General features: G+C 33.7%; 1 protein-coding gene and 1 non-coding gene across 19 annotated transcripts in view; one reads left to right on the top strand and one right to left on the bottom strand.

Annotated features, from left to right (window-relative positions):
* Positions 1-26,014, top strand: part of LOC105208449 (low-density lipoprotein receptor) — a 301,388-nt gene that overhangs the window by 193,877 nt on the left and 81,497 nt on the right. For 10 of the 18 annotated variants that reach the window (XM_054227532.1, XM_054227544.1, XM_054227527.1 and 7 more), the window contains 3 exons: positions 278-322; positions 13,251-13,370; positions 13,640-13,756. In XM_054227532.1, coding sequence (XP_054083507.1) covers positions 278-322; positions 13,251-13,370; positions 13,640-13,756 — 282 coding nt within the window. The remainder of the gene's footprint in view (positions 1-277; positions 323-13,250; positions 13,371-13,639; positions 13,757-26,014) is intronic. The other 8 variants (XM_054227534.1, XM_054227582.1, XM_054227587.1 and 5 more) reach the window with 3 other exon arrangements.
* Positions 12,483-12,696, bottom strand: LOC128920029 (small nucleolar RNA U3). Its single transcript, XR_008470153.1, has one exon. It is a non-coding gene; the product is annotated as a small nucleolar RNA U3 (small nucleolar RNA).

Raw genomic sequence — 26,014 nt, 5'->3', positions numbered from 1 at the left:
GATTTTCAAAAATCCAAATTCGAAATTGAACATTCACCATTCAAAATCCAAAATTTTTAAAAATCGAAATTCTAATTTCAAAATTCAAAACTCGACGCTGACCTCATCAGGCGCTTCAGCTGTTGGTGGCTTACAAAATTATCACATCTTTTTGCATTTGCATTTGCGTATTTGCACCATTTGCTTTGCATCTATTGTGCTATCGCTTCTATTTACTTCGTGCCAACAATGTGTTTCGCCACATTATTCATATAATATTTGCTAATTGTATTTGCAGATAGCGCACAAAGTAATGTTGTAGAGTTTTATGATCGGAATGCGGGTATGTAGATATATTTAAATATTTATTTTACCGCCGTTTAGCTGCTCATTTTTTACTAACGAAATTATATATAATAACAAACAAGCATTACCTCTTAGAGATAGCCGAAATGTGGGAAATATGCTTAAGGTTTATTTTAATACAAGTGAGAGTATTTGCAGGAACATTAATTATTTAAAGTAAAACCATAAAAAAGTTACGTATACGCCATAGTGCTTCATATGCGCTCAAAGCGTTTCAGGCTAAATGTGGGTTTTTTTCAATATCAATTAATTCAAAGATTTATGCGTTGATATACACATACTTAGTATAGCAGTAAGTGATTAAATTGCAAGCCACATTCATAAATATGAAATTTGATTTACAGACACGCGCAAAAGCAAAGAAATTATGTGTGGCTTATACACTAAATAATTAATACTCAACTTTGCATTCACCAAGTTGATTGGATAAACACAACAATTAGCCAAGCAATCATGAAAGAAAATTAAGTCTGGGGTCATAATTAAAATTTCTTATGGTTTCAGTGCGCAGACTGTCTTATTGCCGATATATTCTATCAATATATCGAAATTTCAAAGCTGCGCGCACTTAATTGCTTACATATATATATGTGTATATATTTCGCAGTAATTTGGTTCGACGATGACATATCAATATATGTGTCCGTGAATAATTGGAAATAGTCTTGCCATATCATTTGCGCAACATCAGCATAATAATGAATAATTTAAGCAGTGTACGCTGATATATATGTATATATGTTATGCACATAATTCGTGATTATCGTGCATGTCTGTGCAGAAATCAATATGTGCATAATAATGGCGCGTCAGTCGCCACAATTTAGTACTTGCCGTTTGTTAGGTGCGTGAGCGCACAGCGGGCTATTTGACAATGATTAAGTTAGCTACATGGGCATTTATTAGCCGTTTTATTTTGATTATTCTGATACGAAAAGCGTAATGGTCAACCGAAATCATAAGAAACGGAAGTGAAAGCATTAACCCACATCCGCTCTGTGATTATTTTGTCACAGTTCACCTTAAATGACTGCTGTTCAATTTAGGTATTTTTTTGCTTTCACTGTTCCATATCTTAAGCTTTAAAACTACACAATCCCTCCACTAACAGCTGTTTGAATATCATAACCTTTTTGTGCTTGAATGGATTTCGACGCAGCTTTGGCAAAATATTATAAAATTTACTTTTTTCGAATTACTTTATCAACTACTACTTGTCTTTTGTGTTGTTTATCATATTTGTTTTGCCAGCAAAGAAACTGTTACGGTTCAGTGAATGGTGAGGAGGCCTTAAATCCTTTGCATTAGCCTGTCGATGTGGAAATCCCTTTTAATGTACTCTTACTCAGTTCCGCTTTTCTTTAAATGGAAATTTGCATTAGAAGATTCATAATTCATAATTCATAATTCATAATTCATAATTAATAATTCATAATTCATAATTCATCATTCATAATTCATAATTCATAATTCATCATTCATAATTCATAATTCATAATTCATAATTCATAATTCATAATTCATAATTCATAATTCATAATTCATAATTCATTATTCATAATTCATAATTCATAATTCATAATTCATAATTCATAATTCATAATACATAATTCATAATTCATAATACATAATTCATAATTCATAATTCATAATTCATAATTCATAATTCATAATTCACAATTCATAATTTATAATTCATATTTCATAATTCATAATTCATAATTCATAATTCATAATTCATAATTCACAATTCACAATTCACAATTCACAATTCATAATTCATAATTCATAATTCATAATTCATAATTCGTAATACATAATTCATAATTCATAATTCATAATTCATAATTCATAATTCACAATTCATAATTTATAATTCATATTTCATAATTCATAATTCATAATTCATGATTCATAATTCATAATTCATAATTCATAATTCATAATTCACAATTCATAATTCATAATTCATAATTCATAATTCATAATTCATAATTCATAATTCATGATTCATAATTCATAATTCATAATTCATAATTCATAATTCATAATTCATAATTCATAATTCATAATTCATAATTCATAATTCACAATTCATAATTTATAATTCATAATTCATAATTCATAATTCATAATTTATAATTCATAATTCATAATTCATAATTTATAATTTATAATTCATAATTCATAATTCACAATTCATAATTCATAATTCATAATTCTTGTTAGAATTGTCTTTCGTTATTGCATCTTTTATTAATATTTTCTAATCTTCCAACCACTTGACTGCTCATTCCTATGCACCAAATCGCCACCGACTTCTGATTTCTTCTTTCAATTCAAGCTCTTAGATCTGCTTACACTAATCTCAATATACCATTCATATTTGCGCAATTCATCGTTTTGAATGTTAGCTCTTGTCTGCAGCAGAATTCAATAAGCTTTTCATTTCTTGCCGTCAAGTGAATGGCCAGACCATAATTGCCACTTGTGTTGCATGCACTCCGGCGCCTGGACTAACTTTCACTTATTTCTTCATATTCTGCTTTCTCTCACAACTCATTCATTCGTTCATTTGTACGTCGCTCGTTGTTTCCAATCAACTTTCTTTTTTGCCCTCAATTCAGCCTCTTCAGAGTTTGCTCGTTCTTTTTTCGTTTTGCCGCGCTTAACTTTCACTTTCTTTTAGATATTTTTCTGTAATATGAATAAAATTTAAATATATTTTTGTGGTCGTAGTTTTGCTACATTCTACTCACCGTCTTATTACCCTTCGGCAACCCTTTCACCGCAGCTGTTGGAGAAAGCGCGTCTGCCTGCAATGCTTTTAACTTAATGGATTCATTGCTTTGACTTGTTCAACCTTTTAGCATACGTTTTGTTGTACGCATACAACTTCTTGTCCATCATAGCAGCACTTCAGTTGGCCAAGTTACGACAATTGAAGAGCAATTAGCTGTTTCCTTTAAATTTTATGGCTTCTCTCTTCCGATAACAGTTTCTGTACTTGTGCGCTTTCGTAGTGTGTTTGCTGCTATGAAGTCTACCTTGACCCATTTTCCAAATACACTATGCACTAGCCGTAATGCCTTAAAAGTGCAACTACGAACTAAATTTTTGTTGACTTTACTTGGTCCTTCAGGTATTTTAAATCTCGTAACTTCCACAAAATAGCCTAGAGGCTTCTCTTTTCTTGTTGATCCAACTGCTCGGTAACTAAATTCGTCATCAGTGTGTCAGTAGTCAGTGTCTCAGCTAGTTGCTGTTCCCACTCACGTATGTATGTGGGTGACCAATAGCTGGCTGCTTGTCGGTTAAGCCAGTTAGCAGTTAGTGCACTAAGCATTTTATGGGCTGAACTAGTGGCGACCGGTGACCCCAAATCCTCCGCTCTACCGAGAGACAATTTCTTTGTTGTTTTCCCTTTTTCGAGTGGCACTTTTACGTAAAATGGGTGCAAAAAAATTCTGAGTAGCACAGCTGGACATAAATGCCCATCGGCATAGAAAACTTCAAGTGGCCAGTAAATGTGGACACACAAATTGCAGACACAAACACACCAACAACACAGAGCAGCAAAGAAAATCGGAGAAAAAATTTACACAAAATTACTTTTATGTCGAAGGAAAGTAATAATAATGAAATCACTGGCTCTATCAACGAACGAGCGACGAAAATCTCGAGAAATAAAACGAAAAGCGCAGAAATGAAATAAAAGTGTTTGCGCAAAATATCAAAAAAAGCAGCAGCGAGTGCCGCATGTCCTTCCGACATTGTGGGTGGGTGTGTGGCAGCCACTGACATAAAAATCTGTAAGTAGTTGAGCGCACAGCCTGCGGGCGGCGGCCAGAATTTTTAACATTTCTTTTTTTTTATTCAGACTTTTACACAATTTTCTATTTGCTTGGCTATTTTACCGTTACTTTTTTTTTTTTTTTTTTTGACATTGCTCTCTTGTATGCCCTTTGCAACACAAATTATGAGTATTTGCCATGGTTAAACATTTGTTCAGCCGAAATGTTACACAAAAGTGGGCATTTTATTCAATTTGAAAATTCGGTTGACGATGGCAACCTACTTTTCGCTAAGTCTATTGGTGAAACGCTATTGTGGGTCGCTTTTTTTGTTATTGTGTTGAGAATAATAGGATAATCTTTCTTTTTATAAAATGGCCTCGAGTAGATGAAGCTGTTATTGGTATTTATAATGTAGGATAGAAAATATTTTTAAACCAATAGTACGCATTAAGGGGTTATATACAGTTAGAATTTTCAAAAAATCAATTTTTTTTTTATTTCATTTTCTTAATGTACATATATTTAAGAATACACACAGAAAATTTCATATCGTTCCGGTGAATATTTTCAAAGTTACAAGCAAATGAAAAATTTGAAAAGGCGTTTCAGAGTGCTTTTAAGTACAAGGTCCAAACTTTAAACTCGTTTTTCTCAAAATGGTGTTTTCAAAGTCGGTGACCAACATTACTCGAAAACGGCTAGACCGATTAGTCTCAAATTTTAACACGACCTTCTTAAATATATTTTTTAGTAATTAATCGTAGATTTTTTCTCTCCGATAAATATTTTTTTTTTATAAACAATTTAAGGCCGAAATTTCGGTGAAAAATCGATTTTTTTTTTTGAGAAACCGCCATTTTGTCAAAAAATTTTATTTTGCTTATTCCTTCGATTAATTACTAGATTTAACATTATTTTAACGAAATCTGTTTGGTTTTTTAATTTCGGATGATCCAGTTCCGAGATATAGTGGTCACCGCAAAACGTCTTTTTTGAGAGGAGCTCCTGGAGATCAGCTGTAGCTCTGTTTCAAATAAATATTTTTACTAAAACTAAGTCTTAAAATACAGTTAAAAGATACCATAAAATGTGTATAAATTTTTGGATCAATAAATTAAAAAGTTTTCTCAGAAAAAAATCTGGAAAATTCACTTTTTTCGGCCGTCTAAAACTGAAAATTAAACTTAAACATAAACTTAAACTTAAACTGAAACTTAAACTTAAACTGAAACTTAAACTTAAACTTAAACTTAAACATAAACATAAACATAAACTTAAACTTACACTTAAACTTAAACTGAAACTTAAACTTAAACTTAAACTTAAACTTAAACTGAAACTGAAACTGAAGCTTAAACTTAAACTTAAACACAAACTTAAACTTAAACTTAAACTTAAACACAAACTTAAACTTAAACTTAAACTTAAACTTAAACTTAAACTTAAACTTAAACTTAAACTTAAACTTAAACTTAAACTTAAACAGTTCTAAGTTTTGCGACATTATACAATACGGCTTTCACATCCAAACATTATTTGCACAATATTTATCAAAAAATGTCAATATTTTGCTCAAATTAAGAGATCACAAGCAAATAGGTAAATAAACTCAACTCAACTCATTTCAATTCAACAATGGCACTATTGTTTAATTAAGCAGCAATTAATAAAGCAATGAAATATAAGGACATTGAAAATATTTATTGAAGCATGAAACATCAAGGCGGCATTGCAATTAAATAGTTGACAATCAATCTACTCAGCTTAATTACCTTTATTTACCAGCTGCGTGCATTTTTCACTCTTACTAGATTTTATGAAAGCAGACAAAGCAAATATTTTTTCATATGCGTTGCAATCAAACTACGAATTAACGGAACAATATAAAACTTGTATTTAGAATACAAATATCGCTAAGTATATGTAAATTTGTACCGAAAATAAAAATGTTTCTCATTTATATATAAATGTATGTCTCTCGGCACTTTCCTTTTCTTTAGTTTAGTTAATTACTATCATTTCTGTTGTGGTTGCGATTGTTTGCCTGGCAGGCAGCGCGCGCCACTAAAAAAAGTTGAAGAAAATGGAGAATTTAATTAAAATAACAACACACACAAACACTAAACACCCATCTACAAGCGCAAATACAAATGCAACTATGCAGGCAAGGTTGCGATGCGGAAAATTTAATTTGGTGTAAATTAAGCAAGCGGCCGTGGGCTTTTGTATTTACAAGCACACAATAATTTCCAAATAATTTAGCTCTTTCTAAACAGCATACAAATAATGAATGTAATTGTGCACTGAGCGGTTAAAATTTTTCTACTTCCGCTACTATGTTAACCCTTCGCTTTTAAAGAGTTCCAGCCTTAAATTAAAAAAAAAAAAAGATCTTTAATTTGGCATGTTTCAACTTGTAATTACGCACTTTTTTCTAGTTTAATTATTTTAATAAAACATAAATTACTACGTAATGCAGCTTTGGCAAGAAAACCAAACAAAACCAAATTGCCCAATGACCTAGCAAACAGCCGGTGCCGCTGCGATGGTTGACCGAAAAGGTGGAACACCAGTGGCTTGGTAGCCGAAAATGACTTCCCGTTATTTGAAAATTTATGCTAGAAAAATGCGCGTCACGTTCCACGCTGCGTTGTGGGTGGAGCTCAAAGTGTAAGCCATTTATGCAGACTTAATGTTACAAGTCAGGGAATTACAATGTCTTGCGCATAAAAAAACAAAAATGTTGGCTTTACAGGGTAACCTTTATGTGCAAGGGAGGCTGATTTCCTTTGTTCTATGCTCACTCCAACCAGCAGCACAGATTGAAAGGTATTTAAGGGCTTACAGCATAACTTAGCTTGTTTAAATACATATTTTGGTGGGTTGCGGTAGACTATGCTTACTAAAAATAGAATTTAGCAGGCGATAAAAAGTGTTTGCTGCTGTATTACTAGACTTTAAAGGTACTATCTAACACGTATGTATATACAGTAGAATCCGGATATAACGACCTTCAAGGGACCGGCGGTATTATGTCGTACTAACCGGATGACGTATAAAACGGATATTTACATATGTATGTAATTATGTATTATACGTGCGAAAGTTTGATTTTCCTATTTAGGTAAATAAAACATGTTGTAGGAATCAGTTACATATGCTTATTTTAATTATTCTTATATTTACACAAATAAGTAGTACATACCAAATTACAAACATAGGTACGTAATGTACTGTAATACTGTCACTAACGTAGGAAATCTGTTGTTTGGGTTTGTTTTTGACAGACTTTTGTTCGGTAGTAAGAACTTCGGACAGCATTATGAGTTCGTGACATCATTGTTTTCATATGGTCATCATCAAAGTTAGTCTGAACAAATACATTAAGCGTTTCCGCAGCCTTCAGAGCTTCAGACACACTCAAGATTGGATAAAACTCTGGTTCGTCATCATCACCGTCGCTATCTTTGCTATTCGCATCGTCGGCGATGATATTATCCACAATGTTTTCATCAGACAGCTCTTCACAAGTGGCGACAGCATCATCGACACGCGCGTATTGTTCAAAGTCCTCGTTTGTTATGGGTAACTGATGCTTATCAATAGCCTTCGCCCAAATGCTCAGCGGTACGTCGTCTTCTTCGTTAAAATCATCTGAAGTTATGGTACATTCTACATTGCTTTGGACAAAACCAGCATGTTTGTAACAGTTAAAAATTGTTCCTTGCTTGAGTTGAGTCCAGGCATCTTGAATCATTAGAATAGCGTCAAGAACAGTGATCTTCGTGCACTCAATACTACTGCATCCGCCATCTAGAAACTGGATCATTTTTAAAATAAGGTTTTTACGAAAATGTGCTTTCAAAGCTCGAATGATCCCTTGATCCATGGGTTGCAACACTGATGTCGTGTTTGGAGGCAGAAATACCAGAGTTATGCTTTTCAGGTCTGCAATATGGGGATGTGCAACACAGTTGTCAACTAACAGCAAGATTTTCTTGTTCTTTTTCATAAGTTCACGATCCCATGCGCGTGCCCATTTGGTAAAAATGTCACCAGTCATCCAGGTTTTTCGATTGCTCTCATAATCCACTGGCAAATGCCGTGCATTTTTAAAACATCTGGGATGTTGAGATTTCCCGATTACGAGAAGTTTTTTTAGCTGTGCCACTCATGTTGGCTGCCACCATCACTGTTATTCGCTCCTTTGATAATTTTCCTCCTGTACATTTTGCACCTTTAAATTTCAATGTCTTGTCTGGGATTAATTTATAAAACAACCCGGTCTCATCTGCATTAAAAATTTCATCATCACTAAATTGAGCACGTAGAGTAGGCCAAACTTTTTCTAACCAATCGTGTACATCACTCTGTTGTACTGACAAAGACTCGCCAACAATCTTTCCACTGACGATGTTGTGTCTTACTTTAAAACGGTTTATCCAACTCATGGAACATATGAAATTTTGCATGTCCAACTGTCTAGCAAAAAAATTAGCTTTCTCTTGTAGCAGAGGTCCATTAAGAGGTATTCCTCGGTCGCGCTGAAGCTTAAACCACTGTAACAATGCCTTATCCAATTGCTCATGAGTAGAAGTTCTTACACGTTTGCTTTTCAAAACATTGGCATTAAATAGCGGCTCGATCTTGTATTTATTCTTCTTTATTGTTGATATTGTAGAATGAGATACGCCAAATTCCTTTGCGAGGGTCGCGTTTGATTCACCAGCTTCTAATCTATGTAATATTGCACTCTTTTCTTCAATTGAAAAACACTTTCTCTTCAAAGAACTCATTGTATTTTATTTTTTGAACTTGTCATAACAAGTGACAAACACTAACTGTGATTTACGCGCGCCAATAAGGAGAATTGAACGGTGAAGCGCGTCGTTTTAAACGGACGAATTATCGTAAAAAGTGTCGCTATAAACGGTTTGTCGTTCAAACCGGAGTAGCACTAAACGGTTACAATTTCTCAGAATCTAACTATTAAACCAAACTTGAGTAAATAATATCGACGCTAAAAACGGTTAGTCGTTATAAATGAATTCTACTGTATATATATTTTTGTTCCAAAAAAGTTAATTAGTGACGCTTAGGGAACGCTCTGTGAATATATATATCCAATGAATATATATATATGCAATAAAATATATCTATTTTTTAACATTTTTTATTAACAGTATATTGTGTATAAACAAAACAAATGTATGAATGAGGTGCTTTACGAAACCGAATTGTCTCAAATTGCATTGACAATTTGTGGTTAGGTGCTTGTAATTAGAATCACTTGCCTAAAAGTATGCTGTGACAATAAACACAGACCGAAGATAAAATGCCTGCGCTATAACCTCTGATATTCCAACACTGTATACTTGCTGAGCAAATCGTATATCATGAATACGAATGTCAATTTGCAAGCGTTGAGCGTACTCCTTAATTAACTTGTAACACAGGCGAAAATATAACAGAAGATTTATATATGCGCTTCCCTTGGAAATATATTATATAAACGACGCTGATAACAACCGCCAGCATATATGCACGTATTCATATATACGAGTATGCATATACATATATATTTATAATAGACTTTTTGTTTCTACTATTCTTTTACCTTTTCGCCCACTTCCGCTTCCGCCTTCGCTTACAATTGTGCTTTTTCGCTTCTCTGCTAGTCCCGTTTTCAACCATTTTATGCGTGCTAATTTATTGCCTGTCATCATTGGGCAAATGAATCGCTGCAGGAAAGAAATGCACTCTAAGCGTCTAACCAAGAGTTAGTCCATAAAGAGTCCAATATTGTGGTGCTTGCTAGGCGTCTTCGGAGTGCCTCTATCTAATAAAGGTTCTTGTATACGTATATGTGTCAGTTGTACGGGATATAGCAGTAAATTTATAACGTCAAAATAGCGAAAATGTAAAAAAAAAATCGTAGAAACAGAAGCAATGATTTGCGCCTACCGGCAAACTCACGCCAACCCACACATTTCCTTTTGTCTATTAGAATCCTACGAAAGGATGCGGCAGCCACTGCTGGTTCACTGGCACTTCGGTATCACTTGCTATGCGTGTGTATGTGTGCAAGCATCATTTTACGCAGCCACAAAAGCGACAAAGGAGAGCCCGTGCAGTGGAGGCGAGCTGGAATGAATGACGTGAATTGTAATTTGTCCTGTGCGATTTAGGAGCACTACAGTGCGTATACGCAACACACTAAATCATCATGCAATGTGAGATTGAAGAGTTGGAGGAAATGAAAATGAAAGGCGGTGGGCGCTAAATGAGCAGCAATTTGCACGCTTTCGAATGAAATCGGTTGCGCCGTTTTCATACCAACGGGTTGATTAGAACGCCAGCGCTTTTGCAAGTTAAAGAGTTGGCAGATATTGAAATATTATGATTCATATTCACACAAACAGCAGAATAAAGAATTATACATGCGTACCATGGAATTTATTTTCGATAATTCTTCTATTTTGTATTATTCAGTAGGCTGTTTAATAACATGCAGCTTCGTCGAAAATTTATGTTATTTAATCCACGCACTGCACAAATAAATATATCATCACCGCATATTTTGTATGCTTTCATTTAAATTTAGCACTTTTACAACTCTATTTACCTTAACGCAACAAAAGTGCTGGTTCGTTAACACCATTCAGAATTTTATATGATTTTAAAAAGGCAATTTTTCTTAACAACTAAACCCACAACTCACAACAACAATATCAGCATCAGCATCATCATCATGATAGCCGTTGCCACTCGGCAAACATTCATAAAATTCTAAACGAATTTTCGCTTTTGCTCATAAATTTTTATATCAACGCCATCGTAAATATTGATGATTGTTATTGTTGTTATTGTGAATGTGTGTGTGTTCGTTACAACTGACTTTATCGCAACAGCGCCTATTGTTGTTGTTGTATTATGTAGTTCGTGTCGACCAAAGTGTCACATTTTACCGTTTCCAGTATATTTTACCAATTTTTAACGGTAGAATTTTGTATAATTTTATTTTTAAATACTCATATATATTTCTTACGAAATTTCCTATAAATAAATCATAATATGATAAAAATCGAAAAAAATGACGTCATAAATTTACAACGGTATATCAAATTAATCTTAAAAAAAAGAATAATTCAAACATTTTGTGTTGTTGCCTTTTTTAACGCGCCAAAAAAACCTAGCTGACGGAAATTGTGTGAATCGCTGCCGGAACGTGCAAATATTTTACAATTTTTTACATTACTTTATTATTTTGCATTTATTTTATTTCCTACCCACTCTAACGTGGCACTGCCTTTTGGGTCATAATTTATGCGAGCTTATTAAATTTTTATGGCTCCGAAAAATACGGCTGTCAGCGCTGGCGCATCTCCTGTACTTGCTGTTGTTGCTGCTCGATGACTCTGTTATTTATGCCTTGCTCCGTATTTCATCGTTTTACTCAATATCCCAATTCATTTTGTTTATATGCGATATTTCGCCAGCCTTTTCGCTGGCTTGTTGATTTAATGTTTACCCGCCATTTCACTCATTTGTCGGTTGCCACTCAATTGCTCTTTCGCAATATTCATTAAAAATGGTTTATTGGATTGCAATGGGCAGCAACAGTGATGAAAACCAATCATATTAATCATTTATTAATTGTTTGCAAATGATTACATAATTGTTGGAGCGTTGCGTAAATTTTTGAAGCAGAGCGCATTGTAAATTAGTGTTCTTTCAATATCTATTAGAATAATGAATTATAAGTAATGTGTATCGAAACATATAATGCGAGTGAAAAATACAGCAAACAAGTCTGATTCAGGAGGGGTGTTAAAGGGTGTAAAAAAAAAGTGAGTCCCTACGCGCGGAAGAATTTATACTTTTTAGTGATATTCCAAGAAATGTATATCATTTTGTATGAAAGAAAACTAGCGAGAGGGAAAGGATAAAAATATGGTGGAGTGACCAACACATTCTTAAATTCACATTTTATAAAGCAAACTCCAAATCAATTATCATTTCTTGGTTCTGACGGATTGATATCTATATTATATACAATTGGATTATGATAACAAAAATACGATATGAAATGTCTTACATCTATTTTATCTATATTTCTCGCGAATACCGCATCAATAGTCGTACCTCCTTTTGTCGTAGCATCATTTCTTCCATTGATCATATCTAATGAAAATTTCTCTCTGAGGAATGCCAGTAATGGTTCAGCTTCTGGCAATGAGCAATTTACATTGAAATCTCCCGCAAGGAGTACCGGTTGTTCGCTATACTCTACTGGTTCTCCGATAATATCTGCAAAAACTTGCGAACCTGCAGTTGGAAACGGCAATAAAGTCGTTTTATCCGTTGTAACCGAGCGATCATCGAAGAAACATCATTTCTAATATGCCACAAGACAAAATTAGAAATGATGTTCATAAACCTCACGCTGTCAGATAAAACGATATACCTCCTCATCGCGGGTGCTAATACTTTCGATTTGCAAAGAAAGTAAATGCAGACTGACTACAGAAATGATCCTGTGTAGTATAGTCTTAACTTTTCAACGGCCAACGCAGAGTATTTCAACCAAAAGTCACACAAAATAGTTGAGAATTCGCAGAAATGAAACAGAAACGAAAGAAAAACAAATAATGCGCAAGCATACAATCATACATGTTCGTACACATGTGAATATGTCACCAACCAAAAACAAGAATTGCTCAAATAGCATAAGCATGACAAGTGCTTTAAGTACTCTGCTTTACTCTCATTCACTCTCTCTCTCTCTCTCGCGTTAATTGTTCAACGCTATTCCCTCTCCACTGAAGCGTTAAACAATTATCGCAACCTTTTCCGAAGTCGTATAAGAAGAATAACTTCAAAAATAATTCAAACAAATATTTTGAGTTTTAAAACCAAAGTTGCGATGTGTCTTTTGATTGTTTATTTCATTTTAATTTTCAGCTGAAAATACTGCTTTCTATATATTTATAGTATTAACCTCACTTATTAAATTCAATTGTTAAACATTTCAATTAATTGCTTGAAATCCGTTTTATTTCGCCGCATACTTATTTAATTTGTTGATGTTTTATGCTTCTATTTCAGGTTCCACCTGCGGCACTGAACAATTCAGATGCAACAACGGTTTCTGTATACCCAAGAGATGGCGCTGCGATCAGGAGAGCGATTGCGCCGATGGTTCTGACGAAGCAACGTCGCTATGCAGTAAGTTTGTTGTTGTATTTTTGCTTTCAGTAAGAAAAATTATAAACAGACTACACACACACACATGGAAAAGGAACACAACAAAATTATTAGGAAATTACAAAAAAAAAAAATATGAGACATACTACCTTGTTAAAAAACATGTTGTTTTAGACTTGTACAACTTTTAGGTCAATACACGCAAGACACAGCTTATTACAACCTACTTAGTATATTAGTCATTTAAGCTGGAAAACATGCACTTTAATACATTATTACCTAATTCACAGTGAATTTCTGCACACCGACCGAGGTGAAGTGCAAGAATGGTGAACAGTGCATACCACGCTCTTGGGTATGCGATGGCAGCCCCGATTGCCGTGACCAATCCGATGAAGCTGATTGCAGTAAGCAATTACACATACATAACTACAATGCTAATATGAAAGAAATCTAACGAAATTTTACTAAACAAAAACTAACCAAAAAAAAAAAAAATATACAGCAGTAGACTAAGGGACGATTTTTTTTATTATTGCTAGAGCGCATGCTACTAATACGAAATATAAATGCATATACATTTATAAAAATGTAGAAAACATAAACATATTTATTTTTAAATAAGTAAGCATTTCACAATAATTTCAAATTAACATGGAAATTATTTAACCGAGTGTAACCCGCATGAAGCGCAACCACAGGATGCGCCCCACAGGATGCGCCCCACAAAGCGCGCAGCAGCAGCGAAGTGACGTCTCATGCTACTGTACTAAGCGAATAATCAGCCGACTTACCAATACTATAACAAAAAATAACAATAACCTAAGAAAGTAGGCTCCCAGAGAGTTCACTGGCATGCGCGCAGCTCGAGGCCTGTCGTCGTCTCACCACGTTGCACATGGCTGTCGGGTATTTATGCCACATCATGCCGCCTCACGCGCGCTAGCATAATGCATGCGTGCCTAATTCGTATTTATTGTTATGTAAAAGTGGCAGCGTTATAATATGATAGGCAACAGTAGCTGCTGCTCTAAGGCACACATCGCTACAAATGTGTTTGTGAAGGAGCCTTGTAATGAGTGCTGTGTAAAAAGCGGTTGCGCTTGGGTTGTGTGTGCGTATGCCGCCTTTTTGTTAGCTCATTTGCTCGTGGTTCCGCTGCGGTTTTGCGTTCAGGCTTTCTAACTTCTGCTTGTCATCTTCTATTAATACATACTTATCTGCTCTTGTTGTTGCCTTTTCTTCTAGTCACTTACAACTCGTTTGTTGTGGCGCACACAAGTAGCTCTCATTTTATCTTGTGCATTGGGAGGCATTTTCTTGCTCATGCAGAAGATTTAGTTGAAGTCAATATTAACCAAAATTTCTTAAGTTAAATTCAAAATAGAAACAGTGAATAAGTAATTACAATAAATGAATTTAAAAAAATAAAAGACTTAAATACATTTCTGGAATTTTTTGTTTGCGATCTAGTAGTCCTTTCCTAGTAGTCGCGATTTTGATTTTGATGTGGATTATTCTTAAAACTTCACTGAGTTTTTCTTAAGAAAAATGCCTGTAATTACTATCACGAAATATCTAAACCTTTCAATCAAGATTATTGATCACAGTAGAAGTTCATGGAAAATCATTATTCATTTATATTGTACATAAGTAGCTGTATGGTTGAAAAAATTTCTCTGACTCCCACCACTAAAGTACGTTTCGTTCTCAAAGTCCACCTCACGTTACCACCTCTCGCTCCGTACTCCCAACTAAATACGTGACGTAGTTTTTCCCAAAAGGAGCCACTCAAAATGCGCATATCATATGATGAGTAGCAAATTTTCTCCGAAAAGCCGAAGTCCGACCGCTTTTAGCACACATAATGCCGGAATAAGTATGATCATAAGCATGTGTGTGGCAAAGCGAATACAAAAGGAAAAGTAAAGAGCAGTGTATTAGCACAAAATACGCCAGCAGGTGTACGAGATAATACCAAATGTTATACAAAAGAAAGAATTTCAGCGCGCTGTTAGCTGAGATAATTGAGAATTATGTTAATCATAAGCATTTATGCGCCGAGTTTGTATAAAATTTTTTGTAATGGTGTGATAAAAGCAGACAAAGGTTAGATAAGTATACGCATATTTGATAGTAGAACAAAGAATACGTGAAAGAATACGGCAGCAATATGTAATGCTATGTAATTACTTGGCAATCCACCGGTTTGTTTTACAGCTAAACGGCAATTGACTTACTTTCGCATTTAACAGTAAATTGTATCACATTCAATTAATTGTTTCACATTCATTTTTATAAAATTCCATATATTCGTTTTAAAAATACTCTTTATAAAAACGTGTCAGTTAACGAAACATTTTGCAAACAACTTTTGCTTGTTAACTTTTAATTAATATGAAAAACAAAAAGTGATGGCAACTTGAAATCAACATTTTCGCATTTTCGCGTAATATTCATAGCATATAAATTAAATATGAATATACATAAATTATACATATGTATATACATCTCCACAGACATACATTATATGTATGTTGAAGAAGTGTATGAAAAAGTTACTCATACGTCACGTATGCCATATTTTCATCATTATATCATTTATTTTTACATTTAACCCTTGTTCTGTTCAATTTCAATGAAAATTATATTTTCTGTAAAATGGCACACTGGAAATTGTTGACATATCAAAAAATATTTTCGTTTATATTGTTCATTTATTTATTTCAAATTTCCTGGTTTTGCTTCTAATAACCTGTCTCGTTTGTAAATTTAATTAAGCTGGCCACACAGTTTGCTAAGCAGAGAGTTAAAACGGATTTCAACGGAAAAATATATTTGAAATTATTTAAAATGCTCAATTTCTTACCACACTTTTTATACTCTCGCAACAAAGTTGCTGAAGAGAATATTATACTTTTGTTCACATAACGCTTGCTTGAGTCACCAAGAAATAAAAGTGTTAGATATGGGGTTATGTATATGGTCTACAACTTTGCTTCCGCGTTTTTTTTTTAATTGAACGCTTTTTTTGTATGAAAGCGGTTACAAAAATGTTATTCAAAATATTGGCCGTCGCTAGCTATGCGTATTCTATGCAAATGTCGAGAATTCGGCTCAAAAAGTGACATTTTCAGTTGAGAATAAGTTTGGGATGCAAACAGATATCTACACATATTTTGTTGGGTTAATGTTGACACAAATGTCCAAAATCGATATAAAACGATTTAATCGATTTAACCGACCAGTGCTTGACCCTAGAGACATCTATTGGAAAACGATAACTTGAGTAAAAATTGAGATATCTTAATGAAACTTGGAACACATATTCCTTGGCACCTTGAGGAGGTTGATATTGAAATCGAAATCGGACCATTGCCACGCCTACGAAATGGCGAAAACCGAAAACCTATACAGTGTCATAACTAAGGCATAAGTAAAGTTATAAAAAAAAAATTTCGGACATAGGATCACATTAGTAAGGGGCACATTTGGATGCAATTTTTTTGGACAAGTGGGCGTAACCCCGCCCTCAAATAGGTTTTTTGTATATATCTTGCAAACCCAAAAAACTATATAAACCAAACTGCAGTCGTTTCTTTTAACCATTTCCTTATACAGTCCAAAAATGAAAGAAATCGGATAATAACCACGCCCACCTCCCATACAAAGCTTATGTGGAAAATGACTGAAAGTGCGTTAACTCACTAACGAAAAACGTCAGAAACACGTGTAGAAAATGGATGAAATCGGTTCACAACCACGACCACTTCCCAAATAACTCTATTTTGAATTCCATCGTATTCCTTCACTTTATAATATATACCAAAGGAACCAATGAAGATAGCGAAATAAAACTTTACACAAATACTGTATATGATCTGTGGCATCACTCGTGAAAAATGTTTCAATGCCCCGGATATCGAATATGAAGAACTCAGTGCCTTATGGTAATTTTTCACTGAAAATATCGGTAAATCTCTCAGATATTTTAATGTAATTCAGAGGGAATTTTTTTATTATAACATTTTGTCTCTGTACCAAAAATGCTTAAAATCGGGTCATAACTTCCCCTAGATCCCATTTACCTCATTATAGGTAATATACAATTAAGTGAGCGTATAGTCTTCGATATATTGTATCTTGGTGGTTAAATATAGTGAAATCGGTTCAGGAATTACCTCAGTCCCCATATACTATTTATGATGATTTTCGTTATTCTATTAAACTTTATGCCGAATTTATGGTTAAATTTGTGTGTTATCTTAATAAAATTTCTTCAATAAATTGCGAGAGTCTAAAATCTTCGGTTGCACCCGAACTTAGCCTTTCCTTACTTGTTTTATATTCCATTTTTCTTTTATAAATTTGGCAATACCCTTTCTCATAACAGAATTGCAGTTTGCTCCGTCTGGTTTTGAAGTGTGCGAAGCATTTTTATTGCCTTGCGAGATAAGCCCAATCGTCGCATAAATTCCGCCTCATAAACATTTCACTCGCATACACATTGCGGTTTTGCTTACAATTGTAATCGCCGTCGTCTGTTTATTGCCCATTGTAGGCTTCAAAAGCTTAAGTTTTACTTGCGTGGGTGTGTTTCTGCTTCATATTGCTGCCACACAGTCTTCTTACTTACACGTTAGGTTTGTGAGTGCAAGTTGTGTGACTTTTTAATCATGTCTAGACGTGCGCACAGTTAATTTCAAGGTTAAATTTGCTCTAACAACAACTAATAACAGCGACACAGCGTTTTGTCTGTCTCAGCAACATTCAAGTGACATTACGCTTTTCGCAGTGTTTTCACTTCAGCGGTACAACAGTGCGTATGAGTGTTGTCTGTGCCACCATATATGCGATAACTGTAATATTTCTATGAAAGGCATTTTTTCTGCAGCTCTTTTTTTTCAGTTCTTTTTTGTTTTGTCGACTGCTTAAAGTGTCAACTTTTTCCTCACGCTCAAGTCTTCGCACATGCCGCCTTCGTTAGTTAGTGGCGGTTTAGTGTTACACATTATGCGAGCTGGCAATCAAAGTTTTGTGTCAGCGCACACAAACGCACTACACTGCTGCTAATTAACTTGGAGCACGCTCACACGTGCGCTCCTACCTACACACAGATATAATTACATTAGCGAGCGCTTATATGCTTATACATATGTATATTGTTACACTTCATGCTCATATATTTTATACGCTTAGTGTTGGAAGAATCACTGCTCCACACTTGTGGCACACCATTTACTTTACTGACGCTCGAGTTGCGTGCACTTTGATTGGCTGTGTTTGCTGTAAACTTATCGTGTTCGCTTACAAAATATTAACGCAAACACACGCCCACACACTGTCCCACTGAGTGATGCTTGCCATGGCCTCAAGCACGTGTGGAGCATCATATATATATGCATACATACATATATGTTTGGTGATGTACTATACGCGGCGTCCCACGCAACTCAACTCGCTATTCATGTGATTTTTTTTTTTTGCTGGCAATTGACTGACGCATTTTTCCAACGTAATCCGAGTCGCGGCTGTGGCAATAACTGCTTGCCAAGCTTTTATAGTCAGCAGAGCTTCCTTCACCCAACACTTTGCTGTTTATTTTGTTAATAATTTTTTTTGCTGTTGGACTTTCTGCTTGCCATCTATTATTGTTTACAGTTAGGTGCTTTTCAGCTTAAACGTGGCGTAGATTTCAGTGTCAATGTTGGTATACGAGTTTTTGCTTGGTGATACTGCTATTGCTGTTGTTGTCGTTGTTTGCGCAATATACATTTATGCTATGAAGTTCAATGCTTTGATTTTAGCTTAAGTAAGAACAAGTTGTGGTTTCAGGCAATACTCAGTGTGTGATATAGACTATGTACAATTTTTTGTATTTTTTTTTTTAATAATTCAAAAATGTTTTTCTTAGCATTAAAATTCATAATCTAAGTACATAAAAACATAAAAAAAACTCTGGGTCACAAAGTGAGATAAGATTCAGAATTGCTTTGTATTGGATCAGAGAATTGCCATAGACACTTGGGGGATGTATCCAATTAGTATTATATTAAATACTTAAAGTATACAAAGAAACCAATTGCAAGATAGACCACAATCATGCACTTTAAAGTAATTTTCCTAAGAGAGAAGAGCCACTTATTGTCACGAAAACTTTAGATAGTCCTTCATTTTAGTAATGGAAACTTTAGAAAAAAGGCTAGATTTCATTAAGGAGACGATTAAAATGCAGGTCTGCTTAAAAAAAAAGTATTTTTATAGCAAAAGATGCAGTTGGGAATTAAAAATTTCAATCAAACTGCAGTCACATAATTTCTCTTCTAGCGTTAACTCAGTTATTTTAATTATAACATAAATTTTGATTATAATATTGTGGATAATTTATATGTTATTCTTAATTAAACAGCGATAAGATTTTATCAAAATATAACCTCTCGCATCACTTAAAGTTATGTAAATCCATTCTTTCTGACTTACTTATTCTTATTGATGTTCGAATACCAACTCAATATTGAAGATATCCTGTAGAAAGTGTAACAAATTTCACACATTAGAACTAATAAATCGTGCGACAAGGCCATACGCAATTACTTGCAAAAGCTATAAATACCAATGTCTATGAAATTCCACTCATCATTACAGTATAAGTAATATTGTTGCTATAAATGAACACACTCGTCCAACGCATAAGCTTTCTGCATTAATACAATTACAGCTTAACTAAGTAAACTTTTCAATAATTTATAGGCATTCAATGTAATTATAAACACACTCACATACATATAGGCATAAGCAGATTTCCATGCTTGTGTACAAGTGGCAAGATAGTGTGTAATATCAGCGTCAAGTGACTTGTAAAGGTCATGTGTATGGCAGTTAACTACAAAAGGCACTAGCACCTGCAAATATGCTTAACACTCAAGCGCTCATGGCTGTTTGGCCGTCAGCACTACATGGCGTATATGTAATTAATGTAAAATTTGCAATTTACTGTCATTTGAACTTTCATTCAGTTGGTAATTACTGCTACGTTCAGGCAGCTTGTGTACTACTTATGTGTATTTATGCATACACTTTCGTAGAAGCTTCAACATTTCCTCCTTCATCAAATATTAACTAGTGTATACACTTGACACTCAGATATTTTCATAGATGTTCCAGTATATTAGTTGATTAGTCGTTTGCCTTGTGGTTAATTAATGTAAATGCGTTTGCTGCTGAATAATACTACAACAAATCAATTATTAAATTGGCTATATATTTAATATACAAATATAACTATAGAAATATTTAGCTTTCTGCTACATTTACCCGACGTTATTTGTGTTCTCGCACACATTTAAAAGTTGGTAAATTGTAATACATGCAGTGTGTTGTAGTTGATTTTGTATGGATAGGCTGCTTCTTCAATTTGAAATAAATTATGAAAATATATTATTATATAAAATCATCTGGCACGCAGAATACCGGACATTTTTTGCAGACCCATGATAGATGTTTGGCAAAAGATCGTAACACAAAGTCCGCATTATATTCTTTTCAGCACATTATGTACGTTTATAGATTTCATAGTCTCGAACACACTAACATCCCATTCGGTATAAGCACTTTAGGTTGAAGAAGGCCTTCTAATAAATTCACTGAAGGATCTAATGACCCGTCGCGGTCGAGATTTGCAGTATTGGCAATTATAATAGTAATAAAATTAATAATAAAATACAAAATTTGGCAATGAAGGTCATATACATTAAAAAATTGCAAGCCACAAACTAATAACGAAATATTTAAAATCCTAATTTTTAATGTTCTCGCCACATTCACCCTCATTATAATGTAATAAGCTCTTTCGGTCGTCTAAATCTGTCGCTCAGACAATATAAGCACATGCAAACAGGCCATAGCTTACGCCCGGTGAGAAAAAGGTTATGCCACAGGTGGCCTATCACTTCTCATTTGCAATATTTTCCATTGTTAACCAAAGAAATCGTAATATCAAACTTTATTTCATTATTATATTTGTGTTCTGATCTCTGCTAAATGTATTTGTTTGCTGTGTAAGGTTTATATTTGGAGGCACCAAACATTTGTGCCACATAAGCTACAGCTGGTATAATGGTAGCATAATGGACTTATAGTGCTTGGTTAATAAACTAAATTCTTGAATGAAATGAAGAGCGCATACTAATAATAATATAGAACTCGTATATGTTGCCCCAGAGATGTGAGAGTTCAAAATAAATACACCCCAAAAAGGTTTACTCCGAATATTCTGCACCAAAATTATCATCGATCAGGTTAACAATAATCTTTTGCCACAAAAAAAATCAAAATATAAAAATTAGTTGTGCGCTATGGGCTCAAAACGAAAAGATTATTAATATATAACATTTACACATTTCCATTCCAACGCATTTGTATGTATACGAGTATATAATCCATCCTTGAACATGTGTCAGTTTGCCCACGCTGTGCCACAAATACATAAGCGCCGTAAATTTAACGCTGAATTTTGCCCTCTTTGCCCGCATATAATGTAGCTATTTAATTATGTTTTATTTGTCGTTGGTTAAACCTTTCAAATGAGTATTAAATAATGTTTTAAATGTTAATCCGCTTTTGCTGGCTAATTTAAATATTCAACTGAGTGAGCGAAATCTTTGCCCGGCACACAATATGTTAATTCAGTTAATGCACATATATTAATGCAGATTTTGTTGTTGTCTTTTATGACTTCCTTTTTATTTACACTGCTGGGAACAGTTACATTATAAAGAAATGATAGTATAAAGCAAAAATTATGGGTAAATTCAGTAAATGCTTTTGAAAAAAGCTACAAATTTACAGATGTATATATTCAGAAGCGTTCATTTGCACTTTTATCGCACAGTTATAAAATATTATTGCCAAATATCAAATTCGTTTCTAGGTGTAATATGTAATAAAGAATTGATGCGGAAACGAAATCTAAACATATTTACACAAACGACAATAGTCAACATTAATATGTAAATATAGAGTTGAAAAGCTTACAAAAAGTATCAGCACAAAAAAAAATCAAAAAGTAAAACTACTGCTGACATATGAAATAATTGAAAACACTAAATGGCTTTTACAGTAAAAAAGCACAAAATATATAAATTAAATATCGCACTGCCTCTGTCTCACTCACCGCCTCTCCCTTGCACATTCTCCCTGCCTCTCTCTCACTCATGAACATACACATCGTTGCTTGAGCAACACCATTCGAATGGAGATTTTAATTTTAGATGCCAATACATCACAAACAGACCGACAAAATAACCAAACGAATGCTGGCACTTAATTGAAAACACCATCCAAATGTTTCTATATGTATGTGTGTGTGTGAGTGTGCAAACAAAGTGTGCAGCACAATGTAACTGCGAGCGAAATGTAAATGCAGCAATAACAAAAATAAAAATAAATTTACATTTGAAATATTTGCGGGCATATTTGTATTTTATTATACTACAAATACAAGAATTTTATAAACAAACAAGTAAGGAAGGGCTAAGTTCGGGTGCAACCGAACATTATATACTCTCGCAATTTATTGCTATATTTTTATTAAGATAACACGCAATTTGACCCATATAATTGGCATAAAGTCCAATAGAAAAACGAAAATCATCATATATAGTATATAGACTAAGGTAATTTCTGAACCGATTTCATTCATTTTAACCACCAAAGTACACTATATCCAAGACTATACGCTCACTCAATTTTCCAAAGATATCTCACATATTAACCAATACATATATGCGGAATAAAGCCCACCGGTTTTTTTGAAAAACTTATAATTGCGTATATGGAGATGTTATGACCCGATTTTAGTAATTTTTGGAACAGAGACACACTATTAGAAGCAAACAATTTCCTCTGGATTACATCAAATTATCTGAGAGATTTACCCATTTTTTCGGTTAAATTTTATTCTTAGCCGCTAAGCTCAACATGTTCGATATCTGGGGCCTTGAAAAGTTATAGCCCGTTTCGACAATTTTTTCACAAGTGAAGCCAGAGATGATATGCACTATTTGTGTAAAGTTTTATTCCGCTATCTTCATTGGTTCCTTATGTGAAGTAATAAGATGGAATTCAAAATTGAGTTATAAAGAAAGTAGTCGTGGTTGTGAACCGATATCCGTGTTATCAGGGTGTCAAGAAAATATTATATACCGAATTTCATTGAAATCTGTCGAGTAATTCCTGAGATATGGTTTTTGACCCATAAGTGAGCGATGCCACTCCCATTTTCCATTTTGTAAAAAAATCTGAGTGCAGCTTCCTTCTGCTATTTCTTCTGTAAAATTTAATGTTTCTGACGTTTTTCGTTAGTGAGTTAACCCACTTTTAGTCATTTTCAACCTAACCTTTGTATGGGAGGTGGGCGTGGTTATTATCTGATTTCAACTATTTTCATGGTGTGTGGTGGGGTACGTAAGAGAACCGACTGCAGAAGGTTTGGTTTATATAGCTTTATTGGTTTGCGAGTTAAATAGAAATAACAGATTTGTGGGCGGGGCTACGACCACTTCCCCAAAGAAATTACACAAAAATATGCCCCTTGCGATTCTTTATTCAAAATTTTACTTTTATAACTTAATTTATGGATTAGTTATGACACTTTATGTGTTTTTGGTTTTCGTCATAGTGTGCAACCCTCTCACGGTCCCAAGGATTATTTGTGCCAAGTTTTGTCAAGATCTCTAATTTTTACTCAAGTTTTACAGCTTGCACAGGCGGACAGACATCCGGATTTCAAATCTACTCGTCACCCTGATCACTTTGGTATATATGACTCTATATCTAACTCGTCTAGTTTTAGGTGTTACAAACCACCGTTATGTGAACAAAACTATAATACTCTCTTAGCAACTTTTGTTGCGAGAGTATAAAAATACTGTATTTGCAAAATAAACTAAAAAATTAGAGTTTATTTGAATTTATATGATAGTAGAAAAAAAAATACTAAAATATAAATGCGTCGAGCGGAAAATAAAATCAGCACATTTGCTGTGCTGGCCGGAAATGAAAATTGCCAATACATTTTCAAGTTATAAGCATAAAAACTGCTTGCTGATAAATGGCGAACTGACACATCAATAAATGCAGCAGTAAGCTTACAAAAAATCAGGTGATATTGCATACAAACATTTTTGCAAACAATTGTTGGCAAGTTCAAGTAGACTTTGAAGAAGGTGTGCTTAAATGTTAATAATAACATAAAGCACCAACGTTATAAACGATCAGTATGGCAGAAGTGCAGCTAGAAGAAGTGCAGATATTTTTTAAAATATAATAAATAGGTCTAAGCTGTACCTGTCATCTTACATGCTTGTAACGTTCAATTGATAATAAAAGTAATATCGCTGGTGTTGGGTATGCTTTCATACTTTAACAAATTCAAGTTTTTTTTAACATATTTATATTTTTCTAATATCAGACGCAGCTGGTGTTTTGCCAAATATACATGATTTACAAATTCAAATTCAAACAATTTCCACTTAAGTGTCTGCAATAAATACATCAAAAGCATTTAGCGCACTGCAATTCTCATCAGTCTACTAATATTCGTTATTCATTTTACAAACACTCGATATTTATTGAATATAAACACATTGCTGATGGCAATAGAGAATAGGTGTAAAGATCTCACCTCATTTTCAAGATAAAAACTCAAATTTACAAAAGTAGATAAGAGGCTTATATTTCCGTTGACACCTAACAATAAATTGTTTACAAATACACAGCTTTGAAATTCAATTATTAATTATTACGTTACGGCTTGAAAATGCAAAATGTATGAACAAGGAAAACCTTAATACATCTGTTAAACCATTCAAAAGGAAACATAACTGTATTTATGCTACATGCATATTTAAAATTGCCTTCGTAATGTAGTAATTGCCAAAACGTACTTTATACACAAACTATTTTGCATTTTACAGCACATTTCATGTGAGTGCGTGTATGCTCTTGAATATTTTAGTTTTTATAATATGTTCTCTAGCACTTGTCTTCATTTATGGCAGCGTTTTGATTTGATTAATTTATTTAATTTGCTCTTAACACAGTTCTGCATATAAATGGAAATAAATATTAACTGTTTCAGTAATTATGCAGTTAATACATTCGCAGTGAAAGTTTTAATCGTTTGAATGGTATATTTTCGTACTCATATAAATGTGTGCATATGACTGGAATGTGTGTTTAAATCTCGAACTAATTGCCAGCATTTCACACATCGGGAGTTTGAAAAGTTTCGAACCTTTAATGTGATGTAATCCATTAAGCGTATAATATGCCTCTTTATTAATAGTTTTAGCCCTTTTATTTTAATATTTAATTTGTTTTTCATATTTTTAAGTTTGGCGCCAGAAAGTAGGCTACATTTAGCAATGATTGATTAACAAAACAACAAGTCAATTCAACAAATGAAAAAATATTGGAATTAATTCGCGCAATAAAATTTAATCGATATATATCGTAGTATATACATATTATACAAATAGCATTTTTATTCGAAAGCTATATGTACATAATAATTTACATCTCCTTATCTATTAAATATACATATACACTCACTCCTTTTTTTACGCGATCTCTTTTTACGCTATTTCACTTTAACGCGGTTATTT

This window comes from Zeugodacus cucurbitae, chromosome 2 (genome assembly GCF_028554725.1).
Source record: "Zeugodacus cucurbitae isolate PBARC_wt_2022May chromosome 2, idZeuCucr1.2, whole genome shotgun sequence".
Lineage (NCBI taxonomy): Eukaryota > Metazoa > Arthropoda > Insecta > Diptera > Tephritidae > Zeugodacus > Zeugodacus cucurbitae.
Note: the sequence above shows the minus strand (reverse complement) of the source record. Positions and strands in the feature narration are given on the sequence as shown.